We start from the raw sequence: 27,005 nt of genomic DNA, 5'->3' as shown, positions 1-27,005 counted from the left end.
AGAAAAAGTTTGAGTGGCAGGGGGAAAAGCACTGCTGACTAGCCTGAAGTATAAAAAGAGGCTTTGAGGAGTGTGCAGTCTTAGGGGACCACTGGTTATAGATCAACACAAAGCTAGGAAGATGCCATGCAAAGAGCTTGAAGGATCGTGACTTGGCAACGAGCCCCATCACTCCTGCCAGCTGACCTTTGTCACAGGGAGGCACAGCAGGCCTTGCACAAAGAGCAAAATCTTGCTGCTGGGCAAAGGTGCAGTCAAGACCTCAGGACTACGTGCTGTCCCCTCCCACTGCAACTGGACCCGTTGCAGCATGTACCTGAACCTTTTTCTTCCTTCTTTATGAGGAGCTCTCCCTTATAATTTCCAGATCCCACAGCATTCCAGCCTGGCATGTGAAAACACCCTCCGCATCCCAGCCTGGTGGCTAGCTGTCTCCTCCGTCCCACTGGCTCTCAGTTACTCAGTCTGCCTCCAGCCCGCCTGCACATGCATCAGTCCCAGGCCTCAGCGCAGGCACCCACTTGGGCTTCCTCTCTAGGCTCCAGGAGGAAGAAACTGGCCCGAGGAGGAAGGATTAACTAGCAGGAGAGACTATGAAGCAGAAAGTCATGAATTAATGAAAAGTTTTCCAGCTGCTTTTGCTCCTCACTACTACAGGCTTTGCAGGGGACATGAATCTGTGTGACCCCGCAACCTCCTAGAAATTATTCTGGCCCCAGTTACAGCCTCTGAGATGTCTGGTTTGCTCTAGCAGCAGCAGTAGCCTGTTCCTCAGTGGGTCCTGGCCAAAGCCACCTAGCTGTAACCCTTATGTCTTGGGCAGGACAAAAATGAATGTCTGGAAAGATCTAATTACTATCCACAAGATCCCCTCATGGCATTTGTGGATGGGCTTTAGAAAGATAACAATGTGTGCAATGAGAAACAGAATCAAACCTAAGCTCATCGGACCAGGCAGTAGAGTTTCAAGATGACCGTTCCTGTACCATGACATTGATGACTTGTAGAGCATCTTCAGTGGCCAAGGAAAAACCTAGCACTCATTTAAGTTGAGGATGCAGCATTAACTAGCTTTCCCATCTGTTTCAAGATGCAAGGCCCGACTCACCTATAAGGCCTGCGCAGGGCAGAGGTTTGCTGTTGGTATGTGGCATGCTCAACTGGGAAGACAAACTGCCAAACTGACACGCTAATGTCTGCACTGGAAGCTGTCGCCTTTTGCCCTAGACCACTGTCCCAAATCCTCCCAGCAAAATTTGCTCACCAGCTTGCACAATTTCCTTCCTGTCACAGTGGATCAATAAACAGATTCGTCACTTTTCATTTTTTGTTTCCGACAGTGGCCCTTTTCCCCCAAGCCCTGTAGTCAGATAAGTCCATTCAGGGAGTATCAGACTAGAATCAAAAAACCCCATCCCAATCCCCAGTGCAGGTCTGTCCTCAAAGCTTGCCGAACAGCCTGTCTCCATGGGTGGGAGTCTTCTCACCAAACATTGGACATGCACATCTAAGTTAGACATTACAGCATGCTTTCAGAGTCAATACAGAGAAAAAGCACTTTTAGAATGTGATTTATGTGAGCAGCTTTTGACACCTCCTTTAACATTAGGATGAGACGTTTTATTCAGTGGAAGTTCCCATTTCTCTCCATTAACTGTAAGGAGATCTAGACTCATAGAGGTAGGTGTCTAACAAAGTTAACCCCAGTACATTCCTCTCTAAAAGTTGTTTCAGCACTGCTAAGGTCTCACAGTCCATGAATAAAACTGCCATGATCTGAGGGAATCTGTCACTTGAAGAAGAAAGCCTGCAAGGCTGCAGTATTATTGTGAACATTTGAAAGAAAAATAAGCAAATATGTAGATACAGCCTTACTTTATCTCCTGGGCCACTGAGTGTTTTATAAGTGCTATTTATACCTTCCAGAAGACTGCACATGAGCCCTCCATCTTATCAAACAAAGTTTGGCCACCTGCTAGGCCTATTAATCCTGAATTTGTTCTAAATGGCACTATGGCAGAGCTCAGTTTTGTCCAGCAAAGTCTTAGGGGTCAGCAGTTCAGGAGTTCCTGTTGAGCACAACTTGACTGTGGCAGTGTCTATCCTAGTGGAAGTTTGCCCTGGCCAAATGTAAGTGTCTACCTTAGGATGAGATCAACTGTGCCCTGAACTTCAGTTGCTGTATTTGACCATCTCTCCATTCACTATATAAAGAGTCCAGTGTGACGTTCCATGTATATAAGTGCCTACATTAGATACCAGCAACCCTTCAAAAGTACTCCGCTTCTTCATTGTAGACCTTCCCCAAGATACTCATGTATCTTTCTCATGTCTCTTTGATTTCCTTGAGACAGAGCTTGCCTCTGAATTTTATTTAGTCAATCTTTTTTAACCGTTGCTCAGGCCTTTTAGTTCTTTTCTACTTTTTCAAATATTTAACTCTGTCGTATAAAAAAAAAAGATAGCTGAGCTAGATCAAAAATCTGTTGACATTAATGTCACTGTTCCTTCCCTTAGAAATAATCTTAGGTTCCTTCTCTTAGAAATAATATCAGTGTTGCAATGGTTGATTCACTCCCATGGTCCCCTCTCAGATCTAGGCCACCTCACTTTGCAAGAAAGGGTTTGCTCAGCGATTTACTCAAGGTCACACAGTAAATTGTTGGCAGAAACAGGAGGAGGACCTAGGAGAGATACCTGTCAATTTTCCTGACCATCAAAGTGACAGTCATGTGAATCATGGGGATACATTTTGTACCAACCTGAGCAACAGAGATGCCATGCTATGCTGGAGAAGGCATTTCCCAGCCCAGCTCTTCCCCTGTAAAGTTTCAGCTGCAAAGCCCACCCTTGAGCACTGGTCTCCATTGCAGGTGACCTTCTGTATTTGGTTCCCAGCCCAGATGCTGCCAAAGCCTTGCCCCAGTGTTAGCAGTTGAACGAGAAATCTGTAACTTGCCCCTATTACTGATGCTCATTAACAGGCTTCAATGCGATCATCTTCCTTGGCTTCCAGCAGTATCTCTTGCTTGATCAAGATCCTCAAAAAGGGATTATTTTTTTCTCTATGGCTTCACTTAAGCTGTCCCAAGCTGCAGGAGCAGGGGAGTCTTTCCAATTAGTAAGACCTGAGCAGATATTCATCCTCCCTGATCCCCAGAGGTTGATTATTGCTCACCTGACATTGAGTTTTCTCTCTAGGATTGGCTTTGTCCATCTCTGACTAACCATATGTTTAATTATATTCATGAAAATGACATGGAACATATATTGTCTAGTTCAAAAGCTTTCGTATTCACACAGAGAAAATCTCTCACTTCATTATTACTCCTCTTGGATTGTCTTAAAGTGCTTTACAATGAATCAAGAGCCATGCTGTATTTGCATGGCTGAAAAGGGTTATTACCTCTGTTTTCCAGATGACAAACTTTGGCACAGAGAAGTTAAGCAGCCAGCGTCAGGTGTCCCAGCAGGAGTCACAAACAAGACCCAAAACGGTCACCATAAACTATTTTCTAAAAGTTCCCAGAAAATTCTCTTTTTAAAGAGCCATGCAGTGTGTCTCCATCAACCTCTATGAGTCTCATTGCATTGAAATAAATAAATATGTGACAGATACAAGTTTGGGAGGGCAACAGAGAGGTGGAGAAAAGTTGATAACAAGGAATGAGAAACATTGTTCATCTGTATGTTTGGTGTCACTTGTCAGATTTTGTTGTATTTCCACCCACAGCTCAGTACAACTGCAATGAGTTTGCTGATGTGCTGCTTATCAAGCAACAGCATTGAGGAATGCAAACTGCTGAGAAGAAAGTAAAAATGGAGTAAATAAATCAATAGTGAGAGGAAGAGAAGCTCTCTCTGATGTAATCACTGAGTCCATTTTTCACAGATCCCAGGAAGGATATGCAGGATTTTTGGATTCTTGGATTTTTGCCTAAGTTCAGTCCGAAGTCCAGTCATACTGTTGCCCATATCCTGCATTTCTTTTCTCCTGCATAAAGGTGAATTTTACCCACCAGTATGTTAGTAATTGCTAGTGACTGTGCTAAATTTAACTAAGTATGCCATGGAGGGAATATAATATATATATGAACTCATATAAGCATCTAGTGTTCATACAGCCCATACAAAAACAGAAGAGAGGCAAACTTCCCTAAAGGGTTTTGATAATGAAAAGTTTCTCAGTGTCCATTAAGATCTCCTGGTTACTCTTGTACTTCTCCAAATTACTCTTGGTGGGGATATTATGACAAGAAGAGGCCCTGAAGTTTATGGGATCTATGGAAAGCAAATGGTGATACAAACTCCTCGGAGATGTCTACCAGCTCTTGAGCACTGGTATGCCCTCCCAACCCACCCAGGGAGGACAGGCTGAAGTTCAAGCACCACTTACCATCACCTTGTGCCGTCCAATGAGGTTTGGGGACTCACACAGTAGCTGCACATCTGATACGGTCACTGCACAGGGCTTCTCACCAACCAAAACTGTGTAATTCAGTTTGGCATTCCCTCCTGCCACTGGTGGGATCAGGTTCTTGCCCTGGATAGAAAGAAATATCACACACACACCAAAAAAGCCCACCATCAGAAAAGTATTCACCTTCCAGCTCTAGTTTGTTCCTTTGACATGAGTATTAACATTGCGTTTGACATTTGTGGTTCGTCATTTGCTAACACAGAGAGGAAAAGCCAATTTAGAAAGTCATGCAGAGGACAGCATGGATGGCTACAGACTGTAATCTGTCAAAACAGCCTGTCCTGCTCTCCTCTCTCTCTGAAACTAAATGAGAAATGTTACATATAAGTCTTGAACAAACAGGCCCTCACAAAATGTGTTCAGACAAGACAGACCTCTTTGTAACCACGCAAGGAGGTATTCTGCAGGCACAACCATTTCTTTGCGTATGCACCACATACAAGTGCTGATATAGAAATGCTCAACCATAAAATTCTTTCTCTCTATTGCTGTCCAGATTACAGAAATGACAAAGGACTGGTGTAAGATTTAAACAGGGGTGAAAGGAAGGTCTTGAAAACCCAAGAAAGACATAAACTTGGATATTTATCTACCAGCCTTGTTGCAGTAGCAGAAAACATTCTTCTCTGGTGGAGGGCAGTGGGTACAAATTTAAGCTGCATACAGGTAGCTACAGCAGGCGTTTATATTTTTTAGTTATGGCTATTGGCAGATGCTGAGCAGTGACTGGTGTTTGCAGATGATGACTCTGATGTGATGCAATATGGTAGGTGCAATAAATGAAGGAAATTTCTAGGATGCAATTAGGATGCCACTTGTGGGGTGCTGGCAGACACAGAGAGGCGACAGGCAGCATGTGTTTGTCCTTCCTCACCCAGTCCTTGGCCTCCATCTCACCTTCAGTATGATGGGACTTCCCGGCTTCAGCTCCAGGATCCCTGAGGGATTGAAAACCTCGAAGATAGGGTTTGGGTAGTAAGTGAAGTTGGTTTTGTTGAGGATCAGCAGGGATTGCACGTTGTCAAGAATGAAGCCAAACTCCTCTGGACGCTCGGCGAGCTCAGAATGGTGATTGGGGTCAACAGCCAGTGCCGGAGCCTGGCAGGTCATCTCCGTGCTGTTCTGCACCTCACAGTTCTGGAGAAAGGAAACAAACAGAGGGAGTGTTTATGGAAAATGCCTCCAGCCATCCTGGTGGACAGATACCTCTCAGTGAAATGTTAGCCTACCTGCTCCTGGAGGACAGGGAGGAGCAGACCTCCTTGGTTATCATGAGACAGGCTGGTGCTCCACTGGTTCAAAACATACCCGCCACCCATCATGCAATCAAGTATGGAAAGGGATTAGGAAAACTTTTCTGGGGTGGGTGTGTGGAGCAGTTTGCACTGCACTTGGGCATCCTGTGCTTCTTCCCTGAGGGAGCTCAGCCTGTGGGGTTGCCAGTGTTGACATCTTCCCTTAAACCCATTTCTTTCTGGAAATAGAAAGTCTTCCTGTTTTTTTTTTGTTTGGTGTTTGTTTTTTTTTTTTGACAACAGAGACTAATCAAAGGCTTACTATCACCCTAAAATTAGCTCTCATACTCTTGGGGATCACTCCACAAGTATATGTGCAGCGCAGGCTCAGTTGTGCCCAAGATTCCTGTTTGAACATCAGGTTACCCGAAATGAAGCCCAGGAAGCTGGAGAGGCGCAGATAATGAGGTAGGTCCCAGGAAACCCTAAAGTGTGTTTCCAACCCTGCCAAAGACCTGCTTTTTCCTGTATTTGAGAAACAGGTTATAGCTTGTGAAAGGCATTTTACCCTGACTACCACTTTAAACAATGTAGAATTGGACGCCTGCTTGTCCTTCAGGATCTGAGTTTTCATTTTTCTATATCGTGGTTGCTAGCACGCTGCATCCCAGTCTCACCAGGAATCAACAGGCTCTGTAGGAAAACAGCACCAGCCCCATGGGATCCCAGCTGTGCCTGATCTGAGAATCTTCTCCAAACTAGTCTGATACCTACAGCACTGAGACCATGCTCATTATCACAGCTAGCATAGCTCAGATGCTAGTATGTCTTTGGTTTAAATCAATAGATAAGCGACTTGGACCAGACAGTTTTGTATTGGAAAGTCAGTCAGTCAGATGTTTTTTGCTGTAACAGCTCTTACAAGGAAGAAAAGGCACCAGAGTAATTCCCAGTGCAAAACTGATGGGCAATTCCGCATGGAGGTGTGTGAGATGAAGAATAGGCTTCATCACCTGCACAATGGCATGACTGTTTGAGACCACTGTGTCAGGCAAGATCTGGAGTCTGGCTGGAAGAATAAGATGAAGTCATGCAGGCTTCTAATTCTGCAGGAAAGTTAAAGTAGTGTTTGTTTGTGCTGTACCAGGAAATAGAACACATTACCAAAACATTCCTATGAATATGCATAATCAGTTGGACCAGGGTTTCCCCAGAGTTCATGACAGACTGGAAAACTGCTATTCAAGTTTCAGCATCCAGAAACCAATCTCACTGGTATTTCCTGAATCTGATGGGGCATGAGAGGTGACAAAATTGCTTTGGATCTGGTTTTATGAAGGGAGATATTAGTTCATGGCAGAGCTGGGACAAGACCAACATTTAGGTCTCTCAATCTGTAAACTGCAGACGCAAATGAATCTACCCCATATTTTCCTGCATTTTCTTTTTGGATCTACCACAATTTCACCATTGTTCATGTGGCAGTACATTATTTTAATGTCCACAAAGTGCTTTGAGAACCTTTTGTGGAAAGCATATGGACTACTCTAAATCCGAGAAATGAAGAGGACCTGGACTTTCTGACCCCACCCCAACTGGTCCCTCTGTGTTTTGGGTTTTTTTATTTTTGATCCCTCTTCTTCTGGGATGCTCTTTCACAGTTGGTCCCAGGAAATACCCATACACAGCCAACTACTTTTCAGATGCTGTTGCATGGCCCCTTCCTCCAACCTTACTGTACGTACCAGCAAGTGCTACCTGCTCCTGAGTTTCCTAATTGCATGTCCTGCACTCACACCTTTTACAGTTCTACCTGGAGCTGCTCAGCAGCTACTGGCAATTGGCTCCTTCCAGGTGAATTGTCTTCCCATTCCTTGGTAAAGCTCTACTGGCCTCCACAGGCTGACTTCTGATTCTTCAGTGGTCACTAAGAGTTGAACTAAGTTACAAACCTAGCTGGTTAAACCTGGAGACACTTGCAGGATCCCAAAAAAGGCCAGGGAGTGGACACAGTAGTACCAAAAAGCATTATTCACAGTCCCTTCCAGTTCCAGCACACTGATCTAAAAACCTGAATTTGGGTCTAGTTATGCACAGGCATGGCTGGTAAGCAACACAGGTTATACAACAGCCAAGAGAGGACGGGTATCCTTGAGCCAACAGAAGAAATAAGCCCAGCAAGGACCAGGAAATGTATGACCCACCATTAACACCTCTCTTTTCTCTCTTTGGTCCAGTGCTCTTTCATGGAGAAAGGATGGTGTAATCCTTCTGAAAGCAAGTCATACTCTGTTCTGGATGCAATTGGAGATTTCAACCTCCAGAGCTGTTATCCAGCCCCTCTCACCACCTTGGACATGTCCGCTCTCCAGCTCAGCAGGCATACTCACATTGACGTGTTCCTTTCCACCGTGCTTTGCCCGGATCTGAGGGTTTTGGATGAGGTCTAGATGAGTTCCCCACACTGCAATGGGTGTGTTGCCACTAAAGGAGAAGAAATGGAAGAAATGCATAAATGCAGCTAATAGGTATCAGAACTGATTGCACCAGCAATGGGTGATCTGTATTTCTAAATATTTAGTGTGAAGTATCTGACCACATCTCACAGTCACATAGGAAGGGAAGGAAAAACAAAACCAAAACAAAACAAAACAAAAAAACAAAAACCAAAAACAAAACCCTAATAGTAATTTTTCATCTATTCATAAGGCGAGAAATAAGTAAAACCACATACTTGCTAAAACTGTCACATCAAGCAGCACCTAGGTGTTTTTCATTGTTAGGACTCAGAAATCCTAAGCTTTGGTAATGAGGATAAGAGTTGGAAATTTAACAAGGACTCTTCATAATGGTTCACAGATTATATCTCTTATATCACTTAAGGAAGGGACCCCAAAAAATCTTCATAAATACTATCCTGTGCAGGCAGCTCTTGAGGATTCAGTGCTGCCTTGGTTGAGGGCTGTATCTTTAACATCTTGCATGTTAAACCTGCTATAAAAATATCACCCTGAATAAGAGAATATCACCTCAGTGAATACACTTCAGTGCTGACAGGGCACCCGGTCCTGCAGCATCTAGAAGGAACAAGAGTCAAAATCTCCACCCCTGGAGTACATAAGGCATTTGCTTGGTTTCCATTTGGCGACCCAGGCAAATAAGCTCTACCACGTGTGTTAGATCCAACACATAACAGAAAAGAGATTTCCAGTCACTGTGTCCCTTTGCTTAGATGAGGACTGGTTTCCTGAGAAAGCCGATTCATACAAGCCACAGCCATGCATCTGGTAGATTTTGTCACTTCTATAACAACTCTCTCAGCCCAGCGTAAGATGGCAGGATGTAGGCAGAGCCCTTCCCATTCCCTGCAATCACTGTCAGCAGAAGGAAACAGCTTTCAGAAACACCCTCCTTTCCCTTCCCTTGCCTCGTCTGGCTGCAGCCAGCAGTTCTGTTTGTGGGACTTGGGGGAACAGAGGGGAGGGAGGAAGGAAACTGCAAAGGAGCATTCCCAGGCTTCAGCAGGAGCTAGCGCCTGGGTTGGCTTTGAACACCGCATCAAGGAGAAGGGTGCACCACAGGCAGCTTCAGCCATCCCAAATTGAAACAGCATTGCTCTACCAGGGTGAGCTCTCCCTTACAGCACTGCGGTGGAGGCAGAGTGATGCAAGGGCTGCAGGGAGAAGAGTTACCTAAGAAAGTAAAACCTTCAGGGCTCACACGTCCAGGGCAGGATGGGGAAATGTCATCAGTGGACAGCCCCATCTCTGAGAGTTTCCCAGGCTAAGGAGTGCTCTCATTGACTTCAGCACCTGCCTCCATAACTCCCTTTGGAAACCGTCCAGGCTGCTATTTATTTCCTTAGTGGGATTTAAATCAGTGGGATTGGGAAAAGAAAGCTCAGGCTCCCTTTCTGCCTCCACATAAACCTCGGCATACATGAAAAGTTAAACAAGTACATTATAAATGACAAAACACCAGAAAACAAACACACTGAGAGGAAGAATCCCATATTGGCCAAGAGATCTCCCCCATTTCTGACCTCTGTTTTCCATTTTCCTCATTTATCTTCTATTATTAATTAGATGGGGCAGGTAGGAATGAATGCAAATGCATCTCTGCATGGCAGTATAGCTGTCAGGTTCCAGTAAGCTGGTCACAGCTAACTGGGACTGTGCTTCAGCCCCTCTAGTCGTGCCCACACCGATAAACCAAATGGCCAGGACAGCAGCTCAAACACTGGCTGGTGACCGTAGATGCTGAAAAGCTATTAGTGGTACCCTGGGCAATGCCTGGTCGTGGTTCAAGGGATAGCAAGGACCAAGGAGCTCTCCCAACAAGCAGGATAGGTTGTGTTTGCTGAAGACACAACATCTCTCCCAAACCCTCTGTGGCTTGCAAATCAAGCAAATAGATGAAGCTAACCTGCCTTTGAAAGAAGAAAGACCAAAGTACATATGAGGGCTATGCATGCTCATGCTTCAGGACTAAAATATAGATCTGGATTAAGTATTCACTAGCTTAAACACAGCCTACTGTCCCATAAGCCTGTAAATTTGAAGACTTGAGACATGAGTTCTGCCAAAAAGCTTGTCACAACCATATCTTTTGGCAGGTGCTGTTGTGACACTTCTCAGAAAGATTCCTCTTGGTCTTTCATTCAAGTAATGCCTGTACAGACTAATCCATGGTTAGGACAACATTTGACCTTGAGTTTCGCAGAGTACCTCAAGTTCTTGCTCTCCGAAGCCATCAGCTGTGATGGGAAATTTCTAATGGGAAATTGTACGGGGCAAAACCATATTTTCCGTTTCCATAAGATCTGCTTGGATGGTTGAGCTTTCTTGAATGCACAGAGGATCTCTTCTGAAGTCAAGCATCCACTTACAAGAGAGACACACACACACCCCACACCCCGCCTTACAGAAAGAATACCCTCTCCCCAAAATTCAGCTTTGCGTTAACTATTCCTGATATCATGCAGGGAGAACTCGCTCACCAGAATCCAGAAGAGAAGTGTATAAACCAAGTTTTTCTTTCTCCGCCGTCTTGGTTCTTCAAGAATTTTGGCTTTGAAACTTTTTAATTTGTATTATCATTTATTATTATTATTATGAATCTCTGCTGATTCAAACTAGAAGGGATTTTTTATTGCTACTCAGCTGAAAGTTTATGTGTTCCAGACTTATCAAATGTATGCACGTATGTACAGATATATCTGACTGTGTGCATATACACATAAATCCTTTTATTTAATCAACCAAGTCTGCACACACAGTTTCAAACTCACATGTTAAAAACGCTGTATTTGGTTTGGAAACTCAGCTTGCAGACCCAGCCCACAGTTATTAAGTACAGCCACAACACCTGATCAAAGGGGGGCCTTTTCTCTGAAAAAAACCTAAAGCAGTTGTGTTTGCTGAGAGCACAATATCGCCCCCAAACCCTCTCTGGCTTGCAAATCAAGCAAATAAGACTGTTTCTTGCCTTTGCAGGAAAACTGCCAGCCACTGCCCAGCAAAATCACAGAGGTGCCAAGAGACAAGACCATGACCTTTCTTAATTTAACTCCTTATTGTCCCAAAAGCTCTGAGCATAATTTTCTGTCTGCAGACTCAGACAATTGCTAGGCATAACTCAAATCAAACCCAGATCAAAAGTATTAATGGAACCTCATAATGGAACCTCATAAAATTCTAGTTACCTGCCAGCCCAGTGTGACTTCTTTTTTTTTTTTTTTTTTTTTTTTTTTTTTGGCTATGGAAGTAAATTAGCAGTAATCTTTTCTTTATTGTCTTGGAAAATGGTACTTGAGAAGGTTTTAAGCCAGGCTCAATACATTCATTCACTAATTTTGCAAAGCTGGTTTAGTAGCAATCATCATCTATCCCTCAAAACAGCTTAGCCCCACAGCCAGGAGTGATGAATCAGAGAAGCACAGTGGATTTGCTGTAATGAATCGTACTGCATAACAAATATACTGAGGAATAGTCTCCTCAGTCTATCTCCAGATCCACGTGTCTTGACTAACTTATTTCCCTCTTCGTTCTCAGGACTGGAGTTGGAGTTGGCTGCCCTTTCATCCAGCTCTGTGCAGAGGCTTTACTCTAATGCTTGTCTCCGTTATAACCTGCTGGATGGAGCTCCACAGCTAACGGTTAACAGTGCTTAAAACTGCCCTTGGCACCCCAAACCACCATGGTAATCCTGGATATTGCATCTTCTCTTTCTGCACCCTCCTCCAAGGTTATGCACCTTTGGAGTGATTAAAAAATGCACAAGAAGGGGGATGGAAGGGGTAGGTCTGGTTAAAATTAGGCACCTGTTAATGCTCAAGTGGATGCTTTCTGATTTCAGTGATGCTGAAGAGAGCAGAGGGTAGAGGCTGTACCCGGATGATGAGACAGGTAGAGTTCCACTCATCCATCCCAGCAGCTACACACCCTGCAAGTGAGCTGGCACCCACTAGACAAGCAGCTCTTCTTAATTCCCTTTATGCTGGGAGGAGGGATGGGAGATCCCGGGCAACAAGCAAAAGGATGCAGAATCTCTGCACCCCCAGGCTGGGCAAAGCTTTACCAATGCACCTGAAGCATCTCCCAGGCTGTTTCTTCGTCTGTTGCTAGAATCTTCAGTGGAGAAACCAAGGAGCAAATGGGCTCTGGAGAACTCCTCTCACCTCCCAGCCTGACCTGAGGCCAGACAGAGGAAGGTCTCCATCTTGCAACTTTCCTGGGGATGACAGGGGAATTCACTCTCCCAGGCTGTCAGTCTTGCACCTTTTAACCAGCACTGAACATACTTTAATAAGGAAGAGACTAAAGCGATTTCTCATTTCACTGATAACCTGAACTCTGACTGAAAATAAAAACCCCAAATGGAAAATCCAGACACTAAAGCTTCAAGACCAACGTGCAAAGATTCAATCCAGCTAAATCGGTAAATTCCCTCATGGTAATTAAAGGCACTAATTGATTTGTGGAAACATCTTCTGGACAGGAGCTGAACTGTGGGGATTTACAAGCCCTGCTCCTAATCCCTAGATACTCCGATCAGTACGATTTGACAGGGAAGCAGAAAGCTGCTGTGGATGAATGGGGGGAGACTAGGATTTCTTATTTTGTATCTTTTCAAGGAAATACCAGTGCATTTAATGACCAATTTCTCTCTTCCTGAGGCCATTTCTGCAGGCTTCTGAGAGCATTTGGGTACTGCTTTGATGTCTTCTACAACCAGGGCAAATGCTCCTCTCAGACACCTTCATGTGAAGCCTCTGAATTCACCAAAGCAGCATCAATGGGGTGAAGAGAAAAAGGGATGCCTAACGAGAAGGAAGGCTGTTAATAGGGCAGGGACCAGGGGTCCCTTTGCGTTTCATCTTGGGAGACAGCCCTGGGGCTTTCAGGCACAATGGCCAAACAAGCAATGCTCAGTCCAAAGCCAGCAAGACCATGAAGGCTGTGGGAAAGGTAGGAATTGAAGCTTCCAAACCCAAGGAAGATTCACTTCTTTAAGCAGTTTGACATTTATGCTTGGTTTTAAGAAATCACTGACTGGTCCTGCTGCCATGCAAAGCTGTGGACCCATCCCAGTGGGGCCTGAAACACAGTCATGGCCAGAAGCACTAGGAATTTCAGTTTTTAAGGATACAACCATGTAGTTTAACTAGCTCCAGTGTTCTGTAATATTATGCAGACAGGGAGCATCCTGGTGCTGGAGATAAACCCTGAGCTGCAGTGAAGAGGGAGAATGCTTCAGCACTAAGTTGGAGATCTGCTGCATCTACCTTTGTAATTAAAGCATGGAGTCTTCAAGGCAAGCTTCTGGTAAGCATTGGCAGCTGGATTTTATGCGTTAAGCCAGGAAGCTTGGCTCTGCTAGTGAAGGTGGGGTGCACGATCATTTAGGTTTGGAATATAAGGCATTTGTTTGGAGAAAGGACCCTGCTCCCACCTATCCCTCACTAGACTATGTGGAAATGTTGTCCCAGGGTACGCATGAGCACAGACACATGTTGAGCATCCAAGGTGTTGTAATGAATGCACAATACACTGCTTTGTCTCCCCTTTTAGTCTTCCCAGAAGGCAAGTCCACCAGCCCTCATGATCTTGGGCTTTGGGAAGTATCTCTGCACAAATCTATTTCTTAGTGACCACAATGCTTGGAAATCAGTTTTCTGTATCTAGGACCAGTATGAACACATTAGTGCTGCATTAGAAAACCATGTCAGGTGGTATGGGGGAGTGTCTATGGAATGCTTACCTGAAGATGCTCCACTCGGGCTCAATCCTCAGGATGGTTGGATCCTCTACATATTCATACTGTAACTCCTGATGTATCTTGGCCTTATCCACTCTCACAGACACCTTCACCTTCTCAAAGCCTTCATCAGAGGCAGTGGTGTTACAGACAATATGCTTGGTGGATCTCCTGTGAGTAGAAGCACATAAATATAAACCAGGTGCTACCAGCAGCAAAACAACCGGTGCCAAAAAGAGCCCAGCTACTTACTCTATGTCCTGTGACCTTAAACCTAGAAACTGTGAAGTGGTGAAACTCACCATTACAGGACTATGCTGTGAATAGTGCAACACATTTATCTGAGGAAGTGACGTTGCCTTTTCATTTAAATAGTTAGTTTAAATAAAACCACAAGAGCCATCATTTCTCAGGTCTCAGAGTGAAAACTGAACCTCAAGAGAAGTCCAAACCAGACCTCTCTCCATCAGAGAGTGTGTGGTTAAATGGATGTTTCCGTCCCGTCTGCAGACATACACAGCAGTGGCTCATAAAAAGGGGTGTTTGTACTTCAACTTTCCAGTCTGGAGTAATAAAGTTTACTTTGCATTAGGACTGTAAGCCATGTTTAAGTGCAGTTCGCAGCATGTCTAAGATCTTTGCATGAAAGGTGTTAATATAGTGGGAAGCACTTTATGATTATACTCAAAGAGGATTCTGCATAAACATTTCCTTTTGGGCAGGGCTCAAAACCAGCTCCGGGTCTGAATTTTGCCACGGCTCTTACCTTCCATAAAGAGCCCAAAATCTAGGCTCCAAACACCCTCAATCTCCCCAGTCCTGTGTTTTGTGATGCAGCCTCATCTTACACCCCTAGAAAGGATGAAGCAGAGTGCATCCTTCCTTGCAACATGGCATTTGCCCTCACTGACTGCACCCTCAGGTGCTCTCCAAATTCCCCCGAAAGGCCATGCTCAATTCCTCCTAAACCCCCCCGTCTCTTCAGTAAGCATCTCCAAGCAGCTGTGGTTCCCACTTAGCCTTTTAAATCACAAGCTGTGACTTCACCCTCCTGAATTATAGATGCTGAATCACACCACAGTCATGACAGGTGGCTAAAGAGGATCCCCACAGTCAGGAGAGGGAAGGGCATTGCCCCAAGACAGTGGTCCCAGGTCTCCTGTGAATGAGCCCTTCTTCTGCTAAGGATATGCTAGGAGAAATGTGCCAACTTCGTCTTCAACCTGCACCGATCCTGGCAGCAAAATGTGTTGCACAGAGTAATTTTGAGCTGCAGGAGCCCTTGGGAATTGGATTCAGACTCATTCTCACAGGGATCAGGGAAGGTTCAGCAGGTAACACTGACATTAAGCCTCTCTGAACTGCAATTGAACAGGAGCCAACCCAGAGCTAAAATGTTGCAAATCATCCATTTCTTAGCACTACAGGACTATTTTGGGATAAAAGGGACGTGGTTTAATACTTAGAACCTATGTTGTCAGATTTTCTTTGTCACCCCTGCTAACACAGGGACATGAAAATGAATCTTTAAAATTACATACTCCCAGAGCAAGTAGCAAAGCATAGGACCGTGGAGAATTGTAGTGAAATTTGACAAGGGGCCATGGAAAAAAGCACATCAAATACCAATCAAAACAATGAAATAAATCCTATTCTCCCATCCCAAAACATGCAGAGTAAGGCTGCACATGGTGCAGAATGCAAAAGTCCTGTTGCTGAATAGACATGGCCACAGGCAGAAGAGGCACTTGAGGGACAGGTTTTCTGGGCTGCAGAAGAAGTCTCTTAACTATAATTGTTCATGTCTTTCAGACTCAGGCATATACAGTAGCAAGGACTCATCTGTACCTGTAGAAGAGGCAGGGTTGTCGCCCAAAGGTCACGATGACATTGCTGCCTGCATTGAGGTTGTTGCCTGTAATTGTCACTTGGGTGCCACCTGACACTGGTCCCCGCTTTGGCTTGAGGTCAGAGAGCGTCAGAGTCTGTGAAGGTGAAGGGTCATGTTGAAAACACAGCAGGGGAGCATAGGTACCTTCCTTCTCTCATTTTAGTGAGGGAGAGAGGTAGGCACCCCCAGGGGTTAATCACATTAGCTGGACTTCAGAAGATGACTGTATCTTCTGGACAATAGAGGAGCCTAGGATGACACCGTCTTATCACAGACACCTTGCTTGAGTGCCAGGTGCGGTGGGATGAGTTCAGACCTAAGCCCAGCCTGTTCTCCCCACCCCTCCAAAATCAGGCCTGCGTTTGTATCTGCTCAGAAACACTCTGTGTTTGCAAATCAGTCCAGGGGCCTGGAGCCACTGGAGCCATGATCTCCCATCTCCACTGCTTGTTTGACATCGCTGAGGTGTCATTTGTCCATCCTGCAACATCACCTCTGCAAGGTAAACCGGGTCTTGAACTAGCTGATTGGATCTTAACGGGGACTCTCTACCTCCAAACTATGGAGCTCACAAGTGATGAAAATTATCAGGTCTTGCAAAGATTACTCTAAACCCTATCAATCTGAGAAGGGAACAGGGCCCACTGTATAGCTCCAGAGAGATGCCTAAAAACTCACCCTGTGCTCAAGGGCTTTTTCCCAGGGAAGGAGGAAAGCTGTGGTTCAGCAGAGCATCGGAGCTCATGCCTTGCCTCTCCCACACGCCCAATGCATGACCTCATATCTTTCTCATTTCCTTATCAGACTTGGGTGCTGGGACAGCCTAGTACCACATGAGTGTCTGGCAGCGATACAGCACAGCAGCGTTCATGTTGAGATGTGCTCTGAAATACTACTGCCGCAAAAGGAGCACTGTCCAGATGAACACCTTTTTCCTTTTTCTGCTGATTTTCCAAGCCACTTTTCCAAACATAACACAGTGCTGTATCAATGTATCAGAAAAGGGCACAACTCTTTTAGGGACCCCAAATCTCAAACCTCTTTTTCTTACTCTCCTGCTCTCCCTTCCCAAAATAAAGATAAAATACTTGCACTCTGAATGTAGAAATCACTCTGTTACCACAATGCAGAGAGGAGACATCCATTTTCAGGGAGAAATTTGGAGTTACAGTTTATTCTTTCATTTGCATTTTAATAGAAAAACTTTCCATTCAGTCCCAAGTGAAAAGCTACTATATGCATTTAAATGAAGATTATTTTTTTCCTCCTCTCTTTAAGAATGATGACACAAATGCTTGAAGCTCTCCTCTGCTCCTCTGAACGAGCAGGTACATCACGCAGTCACCTTATTGAGCTTTGGAGACCATTAATCCATGTTTATAAAACCACCTGACACACACCACGCTCCCTCTTTCGCACACACGAAGCCATCCCTGTCCTTGTGCCCCTCTGGCTAATCATTTTGAAAAACAGCAGTGAGGTTTCCACTTTGCTTTTGTTCAAAATGCAGCTACCTCTTGGAGAGAGGGCTGAACATGAAAATCAGGCATGAAACCCACAGCTCTGTAGAAAAGTCTCTTGTCAGAACTGCACACTTCTTGTGTTTAAACTTGACTGGTTTTGACATGATGTTTTGGAAACTGCTTTTATACTTCTCCAGGAATATTCTATAACAGCTGTTACTGGCATAAAAGATGCAGCAAGAGTATGCAGATGCAAAAGGTGCACTTCAGTACGTACTGCTCCTCTATTTTTGGGGTACCACCTCAAGCTCTGATGGCAATTCCTTTTTAATCCCTTATTGATGGCCACCCCTACCAGTGCTAATTACTGCTGACCATGATGGCTGCTGCTGGGAGGGGTCCTTCCAGGTGGGAGAAAATGGCTTGAGAATGGCCAACCTGGTGCACAGAGCCTACACAAGAGCACTGCAATAGTATCTGCTTTACAAACCATAGAGGAACATTTGAGTTACAGACCCAAAGCCCTTGTCCCACACCTGGATGGGTTTCCTGCTCTCTCCTAGAGGCAGGTAAACTAGCCATGACCTTTAGAAGATCCTCACAGACCAGAGGTACTTCAGCAATGCTCCTTGGCAAAGCATTGCTATGTCCCACACAAATCTTAAGAAGAGTTTGTGGCTAAGCTTTCAAAGTTGAGATAAACCATTAATTATTCACAGTGGCCTTCATAAATATTGCACAGCATGTTTGCAGTAAAACTCTCCAGGCTATTTACCATTTCCTTGCTGGTGAAAGGTGATGGAAAATGCAAATGCATCTAGTGGATCTCTAACAGGCTGAAGTGGACAGTAACAACTGGGAAAAGAGGACAGGAAATCTTCTGCACCTTTCTAGGAGCTTGCCAACTTTCCTCTGCTCCCCAACCCTTTACTTTCCTTCAGCGCCTCCTCCACACACACAGGCTGCCCACAGAGAAGCTGCCATCAGAGCTGTGTCTGAACTGACCTCATGGTGCGTGCCAAGACCTTGGTTCCCACTTCATTCCTCCTGGGAACAAGAGCAGAGCAAGATGTGACTCCCACATGGCGTGTGCACCTGTGTTTCCTTTCTATAGGTTCAACAGGGGCAGAAGAAGGGGAAAGATGGAAAGAAGACCTGCTGCAAATGGTCTCCTGGGACAAGGAGCAGATCCAGAAGAGATGCTATCAGAGCAGCTCACATCACCTGCACTGGGCCTTAATCTCATCCAAAGGCAGAATAAAGGCAAACTAGCTTCAGCATCTGAATTGAAAAGTGAGGGGAATTAAATTTTTTTAATTGAAAGACCATGGCAATAATCATAGCCACAAACTGAATAATAATAATAATAATAAAAAAATCAGCCTGCAACCAAATGCTTTGGTTCCCTTAACATTTCTAAACTAAGCCACCTCTTTTTTAAAATACTGAAATTAAATACCCTGTTGAGTTCAAGATATAATCTCTTCCAATTTCTACAGCACAGGCTGAACCTATTGGCCAAATTTGACCCTGTTTTGCTTCAAACCCTTTGAAAAGCAATTTTCCGGAGGATTTACTATGTGTCAGAAAGCAACATTTGTCTCCCCTGTGATGCCCTTCCTTCGTTTTCAAACATCTTCCTTCCCTTCAAGCTGCCACCCACCCTTGCATGATGCCAAGGCATGTTGTGATGTCTGCAATAACATCACTACCCTCCTGGCAGCAGTATCCGAGGAAGCCAAGCCACACCAGCAAACACAGCTCCTGCTATGGAAGCAACAGACACGGGAGAGGGCATATGATAGGCAAGCTGGAGAGTGTCTACATTTTTTTCTGTCTAGCACAAAGGTATCAAGGTATTCAGCAGAGAAAACCCTGTTGACTTCATGCTCGTGCACGGTTGGGATAGCTGGCAGCCAGAAAGCCGGCAAGCAGAGGGAAAAGCTGTCACAGATGGACACGGATGACCAAAATCAGACAGTAATTCAAAGAGCAGCAAAGGTGACACATTAAAGTGTAATGTCCTGGAAAGAGCCCTTCTGTCTGCCTAGTGGGGGCTACCTCTCAAGGTGTTTCTCTGCCCACCCCCACCCAACCATAGCACCTGAGTGACATCAGAAAATACAGAGAATTGAGAAATTCCTGTAGCACAGGGGGCAAACCTAAGAAATTTGCATTTGTTACCAGTTCCTTTTACCATAAAAAAAAAGTGCTTGGCCACGTGAATAATTTCAGAAAAGACCCATTCCATTGCAGGATTTGGGAGCTTTTGATGGGAACAAAGAGACCCTCTCATCTCAACCCTGCACAGATCAAGGCCAGGCGATGCTTGCATGTCCTCAGCAAGGGGCCTTAGAGCAATAAGCAGGTCTCTTGGACAAGGAGCATTATCAGAAAGGAGCAAAAAACCAAGTCTGGTGTACAATGTATTTGGCTCTGCTCCTCTCTTCCATGAGGCTTTCATGAACAGCCTCAGGCTGAACTTGCATCATTAGTAGCCCAGAATCAGGCCCAGAGCCCCTCTGACTGCTTTGCAAGCTGATGTCCCAGACAGGTGGTGTAGCGAGCCAATTTGCTAGCCCAGTCTCTCTAAAAAGAGGAGCACGGCTGCTCTCTGAGTGCCTTCAGCACACATTGAGGGGGAGCTGTGTGTGTGATCCCACCAGACACCATCCCTAGGAACTTTTGGCTTCATCTCTAAATTCCTCATAGCTCTTTCCTCTCTCCAAACCACCTGCCCTTAAAAGCTAGCTGAAGTTCAAGCTTGCTGGTGTCTATTTTTTCACTCTGGAGCACCCAAACCAGTTGCCAACTTGCACTGAGTCCCAGTCACACTCTACAACTCTCCCGGGGCCTGGCTGGTGAACTGGTCCTGCCTGATCTAGTGCTGCTGGGGTGCAGCACAGCTTCTCCAGGACACCAAAAAGACCATCTAACACAAACATCCCTTGAATGCTACACCTTGCAGAAACACTTGCCACTGCTATGGTGACTGCCTGTGGCTCAGTAAATAGGAAATTTTGTCCTTGCTAGCAAAAGGCCACAGGCCTTGTACTGGCCCAGCACCGCAGGGTCTCAGACATCTCTGGGCTGGCCGTGCCCTGAGCTGGGTGTCCCTGGGATCACACGTGTCCCGCGGCCAAGGGGCTGGTGCCCACCTGCCTGAGCTCCGCGCTGGGGACACCCGGCACGGCCAAGGGCTGCCGCCCCGGGCAGGCGCTGCCCAGCAAACACCAGCCCTTGGTGTGCCCGGGCTGGGCGCTGGGCAGCTCTGCCCTGGTGCTGGGCACCGGGGAGAAGGGAGCGGGCGGTGGGGTGGCCACATACCCCCGGGGGTGCCGAGAGTGAGGAGGAAGAAACCCCACCGTGGGCATCACACCCTGCCAGGGAAGGGCTCAGGGTGGTGGTGGCAACACCTATGTTTCTCCTGAGGGACACCGGTGCCTTCAGCTGTGGGCCTGGAGAGATGCCAAGAGGGTGAGCATCATACCCAGGAAAAGTAAGATACTAGGGAAGGGGGTTTTTCCTTTTTTTTTTTTTTTTTTCCCTCCTTTTCATTCCTGTATAGCATTTTTAACTATTAATGAGGATTTTCTGTACTAATTTGGACCATGACTGTATGTAACTGTAACTGGACTAATAATTTGGACTATTATTAGATTGTTAAAACATTAATCAGGCAAGCTATTTTTGCACATAACAAGATTTTAAAAGGAAATGGAAAGAACAATTTGGTGCACTCAGAATGGCAGTGAAGAGCTCAGAGGCTCAAGATGGTCAAGGACGATGGATAGATGCAGCAAAGGGAACCAGGGCCCAAGGAACTTCAGGGTCAAGGAGAACTTCTCCCTGGAGCTTACCATAAAGTAGTAGAGCTGTGAGGACCTGGCCATGAACTCTGGTTTGCACTCAGCCACGCAGATTTCCACGAATCCGGCATGCTGGCTGGGCTTGGCCTCCCCCATCTCACATACTATCCTGTGGAGAAAATATGAACCAGAAGCAAAGTTTGAGAGACGGTTCGGCAGTCTGGATATAGATGGAACTGGAGCAAACAGCCCACAGTGCTGGGAAATGGACTGCAGGCTTAACCCTTCCTCTTCTTTCCAACTCAGGATCCAAACTGTGGACTATGTTATTCTTTAAAGAGAGGTGGCTTTTGGCTATTGGTACTTGGTGGGACATATGCTTAGCTGATGTAAATCAACATAGCTTCACTTAAATATACAGACAAATGCTGGGCTGAGGTCTGACCCCAGGGGTCACTCCGTCCTCCAGCCTTGCATGGTGGACAGCTTTGGAGCTGTAATGCTTAATGGTCATTCCTGCACACCCTGTGGTGGCTGTTATGTGAAAAACAGAAGATAACTTCAGGGTATGTGCCATGAGGATTATCTAAATATGAAGTCCAAATACAGTAATAAAAGGATTATTAGCTCCTGAGCTGTAAGTGAGGAATGGCATCTCCCATCACCCAAGGCTGGGTGGAATGGATTCCTTAGAAGACCCTACACATAGCAACGACTGTTACTAGGTGTGCTGTGGCCCACTGTTTGCCACACACCCAACTTACTGCTCTGCTGGGATGTACCCTTCCACCAGTGGTTTGCACTCCACTCCGGCCACTTTGACATGAGAAGCAATATCTCTGAACTCCAGCCCCAGATTCTCCCCACGGATGGTCACTTTGGTCCCTCCTTCGCGAGGGCCTGTCACTGGATTGATCTGGAGAAACAAGGCAAGAAAAAGGAGAATAATCAAACCACCTATGTAAAGATACCCGCATCCTCTCAGGTGAGAGAACAGGCAACATCATGTCTCTTTGTGACAACTAGAGACACTCATGAATGGGGAACAACTGAGGGAACAAGCCTACTCCAGATACATCACTTGGTCCAGCTCCCCTGAAAATATATGTATCACACATTCCCCAGGCACAGAGTATACAAAATTCTGCCCCAGATCTCACTTACTCCCTTTTAACTACTCGCAAAATATCCAGAGATGAGTAGGAGGTATTTTCTAGGTAGGAGCAGGGGTTTCTGCTGTTGCAGCTGAGCTCTGCACTTTATAGACATAAGCCATGGAAAGGCCAGAGGGAGGTAAGGTAGAAAGAAATGGGAGAAAAAATGAGAAAAGGATACAAATGGATTCAGTCAGTCACTTTAAATCCTATATTCCCAGCCCAGTGTGCATGGAGTTTTGATCTGTTCTGGAGGTAGGCATTGGTCATGCGTCACAAACTCAGCTGAAAATGTCCACTTCAAAAAACCAGCCGAGGCACAAAGAAACAGCTTGTCAGATTTGGTATGGAGTAGGTGGATGGCGACCGAGACAGCAGCAGCAATTGCTGTGTGCCAACACGTTTCTGAAAGGGCTCCAGCTGCCTTCACGGGACAGCTGAGGGCAGGCACGGGAGCATGGACAACTTATTTGTGGGGTGGGAAGCTCCTGAGCCCCAGCATGAGACAAGTGGCTATCCCAGCCATTCTAGTGGCTGGTGGCATGAAGTTTCCATCCCAGTCTGGACCTTCACCAGGCCATAGCAGGGGTAGGTTCTCTGTGTCTTGCTCAGCAGTGGCTGTGTTGGGCAGCAGAGCCAAAGCACCAGCCAACCCCCAACGCTCCCCTCTCCCTCCCACTGCAGAGCCTCGTGGGGCACCCACAGCTGCCTGCCTCTGTGCGGTATTTCTGGCCCGTGCAAAGGAGCTGTGCACGTGGGAAAGCATTCTGCATCACATCCATCACCCTTGTTCAGAGCCAGGTGGAAATTAGCATCACAGTTGTCTCCTCAACATTGAAACAAGACAGAAATCATGGGGCTGGCCCTTAATTATCTCAGTTCTGCCCTTCCAATTACTCACTGTGCCCAAATGTTTTGCCATACAACTGGCTGGCTGAAAGGGGCTTCAGACGTTGCTTTCAAAGGGTATTCCCTGCTGCCCACTCAGGATGCCATGGATGCCATCTGCCAGCATTGGCAAGGCTCTCACTGCAGTGAGGAAGGGGGAATTCCCTGTCTGAGGTCCGTACCCACTGGTCGATGGCTCTGCCAACTGGGAATCTAAAGCTGGCAGCTAGATCCTTGCGTAGCAGTCGGACTGGCAGGGAAAGTCGAGGCACTAGCATGAGCAGGGCTGCTCTTGACCGCTTCCTAGTGCTGAGTCTGGCACCTGGGTTAGCCTAATTTCCACCCCGAAGCCAGTTTTTACAAGGTTCGTCTTTAATAGAAGGAGACAGACCCTGGCACTTTAGGGGATATTTTATTTTAGGGTATTTAATTTTAGGTGCTGTGAACAACCTCCTGAACATGTCTTTGCTCTGACTATACAGGGAACCAACAGAGGTTAACAAATTAAAACCCCAGATGATCACGGATGAGCGCTTGGATCCCTGGGCTGTGTAGTGTAGACACAACCTCTGCAGCACCAGATCCCTGCAGTGGCCCAGTCTCAGGTCCAAAAAACAAACAAATACCACTTGAGCCAATGAAATCAGAACCATGGCAGGCTTATGCCTACTCCAAAAGATACTTACATCCTAAAAAGAAAATAGTACAACATTCATAAATCTGACAAGTGAAATGATTATTTGGGTTGGCTGGAGATTTGACCTTTGGATGGTCTGTGGTGATGAGATTGATAGACAACTAGAAAACTGATAAAAAGAGAAACAGAGAGGCATTTGTAGCTATTTTCCAGGAAATGAAGAAGGTAACTTAAAAAATGAGAATGAAAATGAAATTTCTATTCCAGGAAAAACTAATACTGATTGTCTCGGTTGGAGATTCAACACTGAAAACTCAAACTATTTTCCAGAAATGGAGTTCCAAAATATTTTTATTCCGAGTCATTAATAAATATCTATTAAAGCAAAGTTTTCTGTTTGAAATACATATTTTGCTGATATCAGTTAATCCTCTCCTGAAAAAACACTATATGAATGATGCTGGAAGGCCAGAATGTATCACCATACCAAATGCAATCTAGCGTGTACTCAAAATGAAAAGAGAAAGACAAACCAAAATTCCCTTATTTTATTTCCTAATGCATTAGACACACTTTGTAAGAGAACTGAGTTCCCCATGGAGTAATTTGGTTCTGTTTTGTGGTATTAAACTTGCCATCAAATGAGTTTTACTTGCTCTAGTAAGGCAGGTGTCTAGTGAGCTAGGTCTGTGGTTAATTAGGGCTCACCTATGCTTGAAAGAACTTGCTAGCACAGGCAGTACATCTCGTAGCAGGTCAAAAGAGGACTTTTTTTTCTCATATGACTGATGTCATTACCCTGAATAAAAGAAGGTGTAGTGGTGAAAAGAAACATCTTGCTAGAAAAGTCCTTTACTTTAGTACTAGGGGTGAGTTTGAGGCAAAAGTTTCACTGAAGAAGTCACAAAAACCTCCGTGTTGACATTATCAGCCTTCTTCCAGCTCTGTCTAAAGGGTGAGATGTTTAAAAATTCTTGCTATGATGCAAAAAGCATGGATGGGAAACTCCCTGGAGGGAAGGCAGCACAGCACCTCTGATTACATCCCTGTGTGATTTTTAATTTGTAAAGGCCAGCTTCAAAACCCACTTATTTCCCTAAAACAGGAGTGCCTGAGATTCTCCCAGGAGCACGTGGGAGAGTTTTTGACCCCAAGTCTTTGCACTCCCATAGGTGCATACAAGAAGAAGGTGTTACCATGCTGTTTCCACAGCGAGAGAGAAGGAGCCTGTTTCTATCACAGGTGCAAAAATGTGGAATGAAACCTGTCAGTTTTGGAGAGGAAAATACAGGCAGGGAAACAAAAGCTGCCAGGAAGCCTCAGCTTTCTTTTGAAGACCAGAGCTGCAACACTGCATCACAATTTACACCCTCCGCTCACATCAGCCTAATGCTGCAGCTTGTCACTCTTAAAGGAGGTTTTGTGGCTCAGCGAGTCTCTAAGTCCCTTGATTTCACTGACTGGCAACATGAATGCAAGAGCTAGTACGTAAGCACAGGTTATGGGAAGCTCTGTGCTGGGTATGTGTGTGTGTCTGTGCAAGTACATGTGTTGTTTCTCCTCCTTCGCCTCCACAGATACTGCCCTGGCTCCTCGCCAGAATATGCATGCTCTTACCAACCGCCCCAGACCAACCATTAGCTGCAATATATATCCAGTCACTTGAGATTACTTCCATGCTAATGGCTCAGAAAAAGACTTTCCAAGAGCTACTTATGATTGCACCAGACAGCTGGAATATTTCATGAGCAAATATTGCAATGATCTGTTCGAGCTTTGGGAGCTGTTGGAGGAAATGCCAGCAGAACTAGAAGTATGTCCCCTCTGGAGCTGTAGGGTCGAGAATGAGTGCTTTGCACCTCGTAAAGAAACTGTAGATGCAGGGTTGGAGTCAAAGCATGGCAGAAAAATGTGGATGGACCTTCAGAACACCGTACTACTGTGTGGTCAGGTCCTTGTGTATTGGACTTCTGCTTTAGTTGGTCATCCGTCAGCTTACCAATTTCAAATTCTTTGAATCTGTGCAAAATTTCTGAATCTTTCTCAAAGTTCAAGAATCTGAAAAGATTCAGAAAAGGTTTCCTTTACCTCCCAATAATTTTCAAGGCCTCAAAGCTGAACTTTCAGAGGTAGCTGCTCACTCTGACTGTCTGGGTTTGGTTTCACAGCTTTGGGTTGTTCAGATGGGCTTAAAATTACCAGTCCCAGATAAATGCAAGTGCAGTGGAGACCTCTACCTTAGAAACATCAGAATAAGTCTGGCACTCCAGCATCCAGCTGAGCGAGTGCTTTGGGGACTGATGAATGACAGGAAGATGGACTGAAACACAGTAAAAGGAGTTCCTTTCAGTGGTATCTGGGAAAAGAAGATTCTACCCAGCCTTTGCTTTCACAAAACTTTCATGCATGGGCATGGGCTTGTCCGTAACTCCCACACTTTTTATTCTTAACCAAATACAACTGAAAAAGCCTTTCTTGCTTTCTAGAAAAAATAACCTGCATAATAATTCCTATTAAATCACAACAGTGGAAGCTGGATTTCCCTTCTTTGCATTTACCCCTATCTTTGTCTCATTTTCCTCCTTACTTTTTTCATTTGGAAATAAGACCCTAGCCACCTTGAAAGGGTGCTTGTGTTAACTAAGGCATGGTGACTGAGAAACACTCCCTTAAGGCAGGAGGCAGTTGGTAAGGATGGGGCCCCCGTTTTCAAGGCTCAGATGCATCCTGCTGCCTGCCCTGTGACCTGAAAACGGTGCCCATCATTGTGGCAAAGGCATCCCAAGACAGCAGACGAAAGTCCCTTTAGACTGCAGGACTGATTTGCCTACCTTGCCTTCTCTCCTTTCCTCTGCTTGCTCTCTCTATGGACTTTCTATTCTCTTATCTCACCTTTGTACCTTCCTCGCAGATCTTCCTTAGGTTTAGTTAACACAATCAATACGAAATCTTACAAAGAACACCATTTTCCTGCAGTTCCTTCCCCCCAGCCTCACCCTCATTCTCTCTTTTATCACTTAATAGGACAGTTCCAAACTTCAGTTAGTCCAGGCTTGATCCTGCCTTCTCCTTGAGCCTTCAAAGGGGGAACATTGATAGCTATACAGGGCTTTGTTTGCTCCGTGGGGATTTCTTTTACCATGCAAACTCAGCCAGGCAAACAAAAGACTGTTACACTGCTGAGGCCAG

General features: G+C 45.4%; 1 protein-coding gene across 2 annotated transcripts in view; it reads right to left on the bottom strand.

The window, feature by feature from the left end:
• PLXNA4 (plexin A4) overlaps window positions 1-27,005 on the bottom strand; it is a 455,375-nt gene that overhangs the window by 50,113 nt on the left and 378,257 nt on the right. For both annotated transcript variants that reach the window (XM_005436737.3, XM_027801749.2), the window contains exons 13-19: window positions 21,902-22,053; window positions 21,189-21,306; window positions 15,823-15,959; window positions 13,978-14,145; window positions 8,106-8,199; window positions 5,378-5,617; window positions 4,397-4,543 (exon numbers count right to left, since the gene is read on the bottom strand). In XM_005436737.3, coding sequence (XP_005436794.1) covers window positions 4,397-4,543; window positions 5,378-5,617; window positions 8,106-8,199; window positions 13,978-14,145; window positions 15,823-15,959; window positions 21,189-21,306; window positions 21,902-22,053 — 1,056 coding nt within the window. The remainder of the gene's footprint in view (window positions 1-4,396; window positions 4,544-5,377; window positions 5,618-8,105; window positions 8,200-13,977; window positions 14,146-15,822; window positions 15,960-21,188; window positions 21,307-21,901; window positions 22,054-27,005) is intronic.

The sequence above is a fragment of the Falco cherrug genome, chromosome 5, assembly GCF_023634085.1.
Source record: "Falco cherrug isolate bFalChe1 chromosome 5, bFalChe1.pri, whole genome shotgun sequence".
Taxonomy (NCBI): domain Eukaryota; kingdom Metazoa; phylum Chordata; class Aves; order Falconiformes; family Falconidae; genus Falco; species Falco cherrug.
The sequence above is the reverse complement of the archived record's forward strand: the minus strand, read 5'-3'. Positions and strand labels throughout refer to the sequence as shown.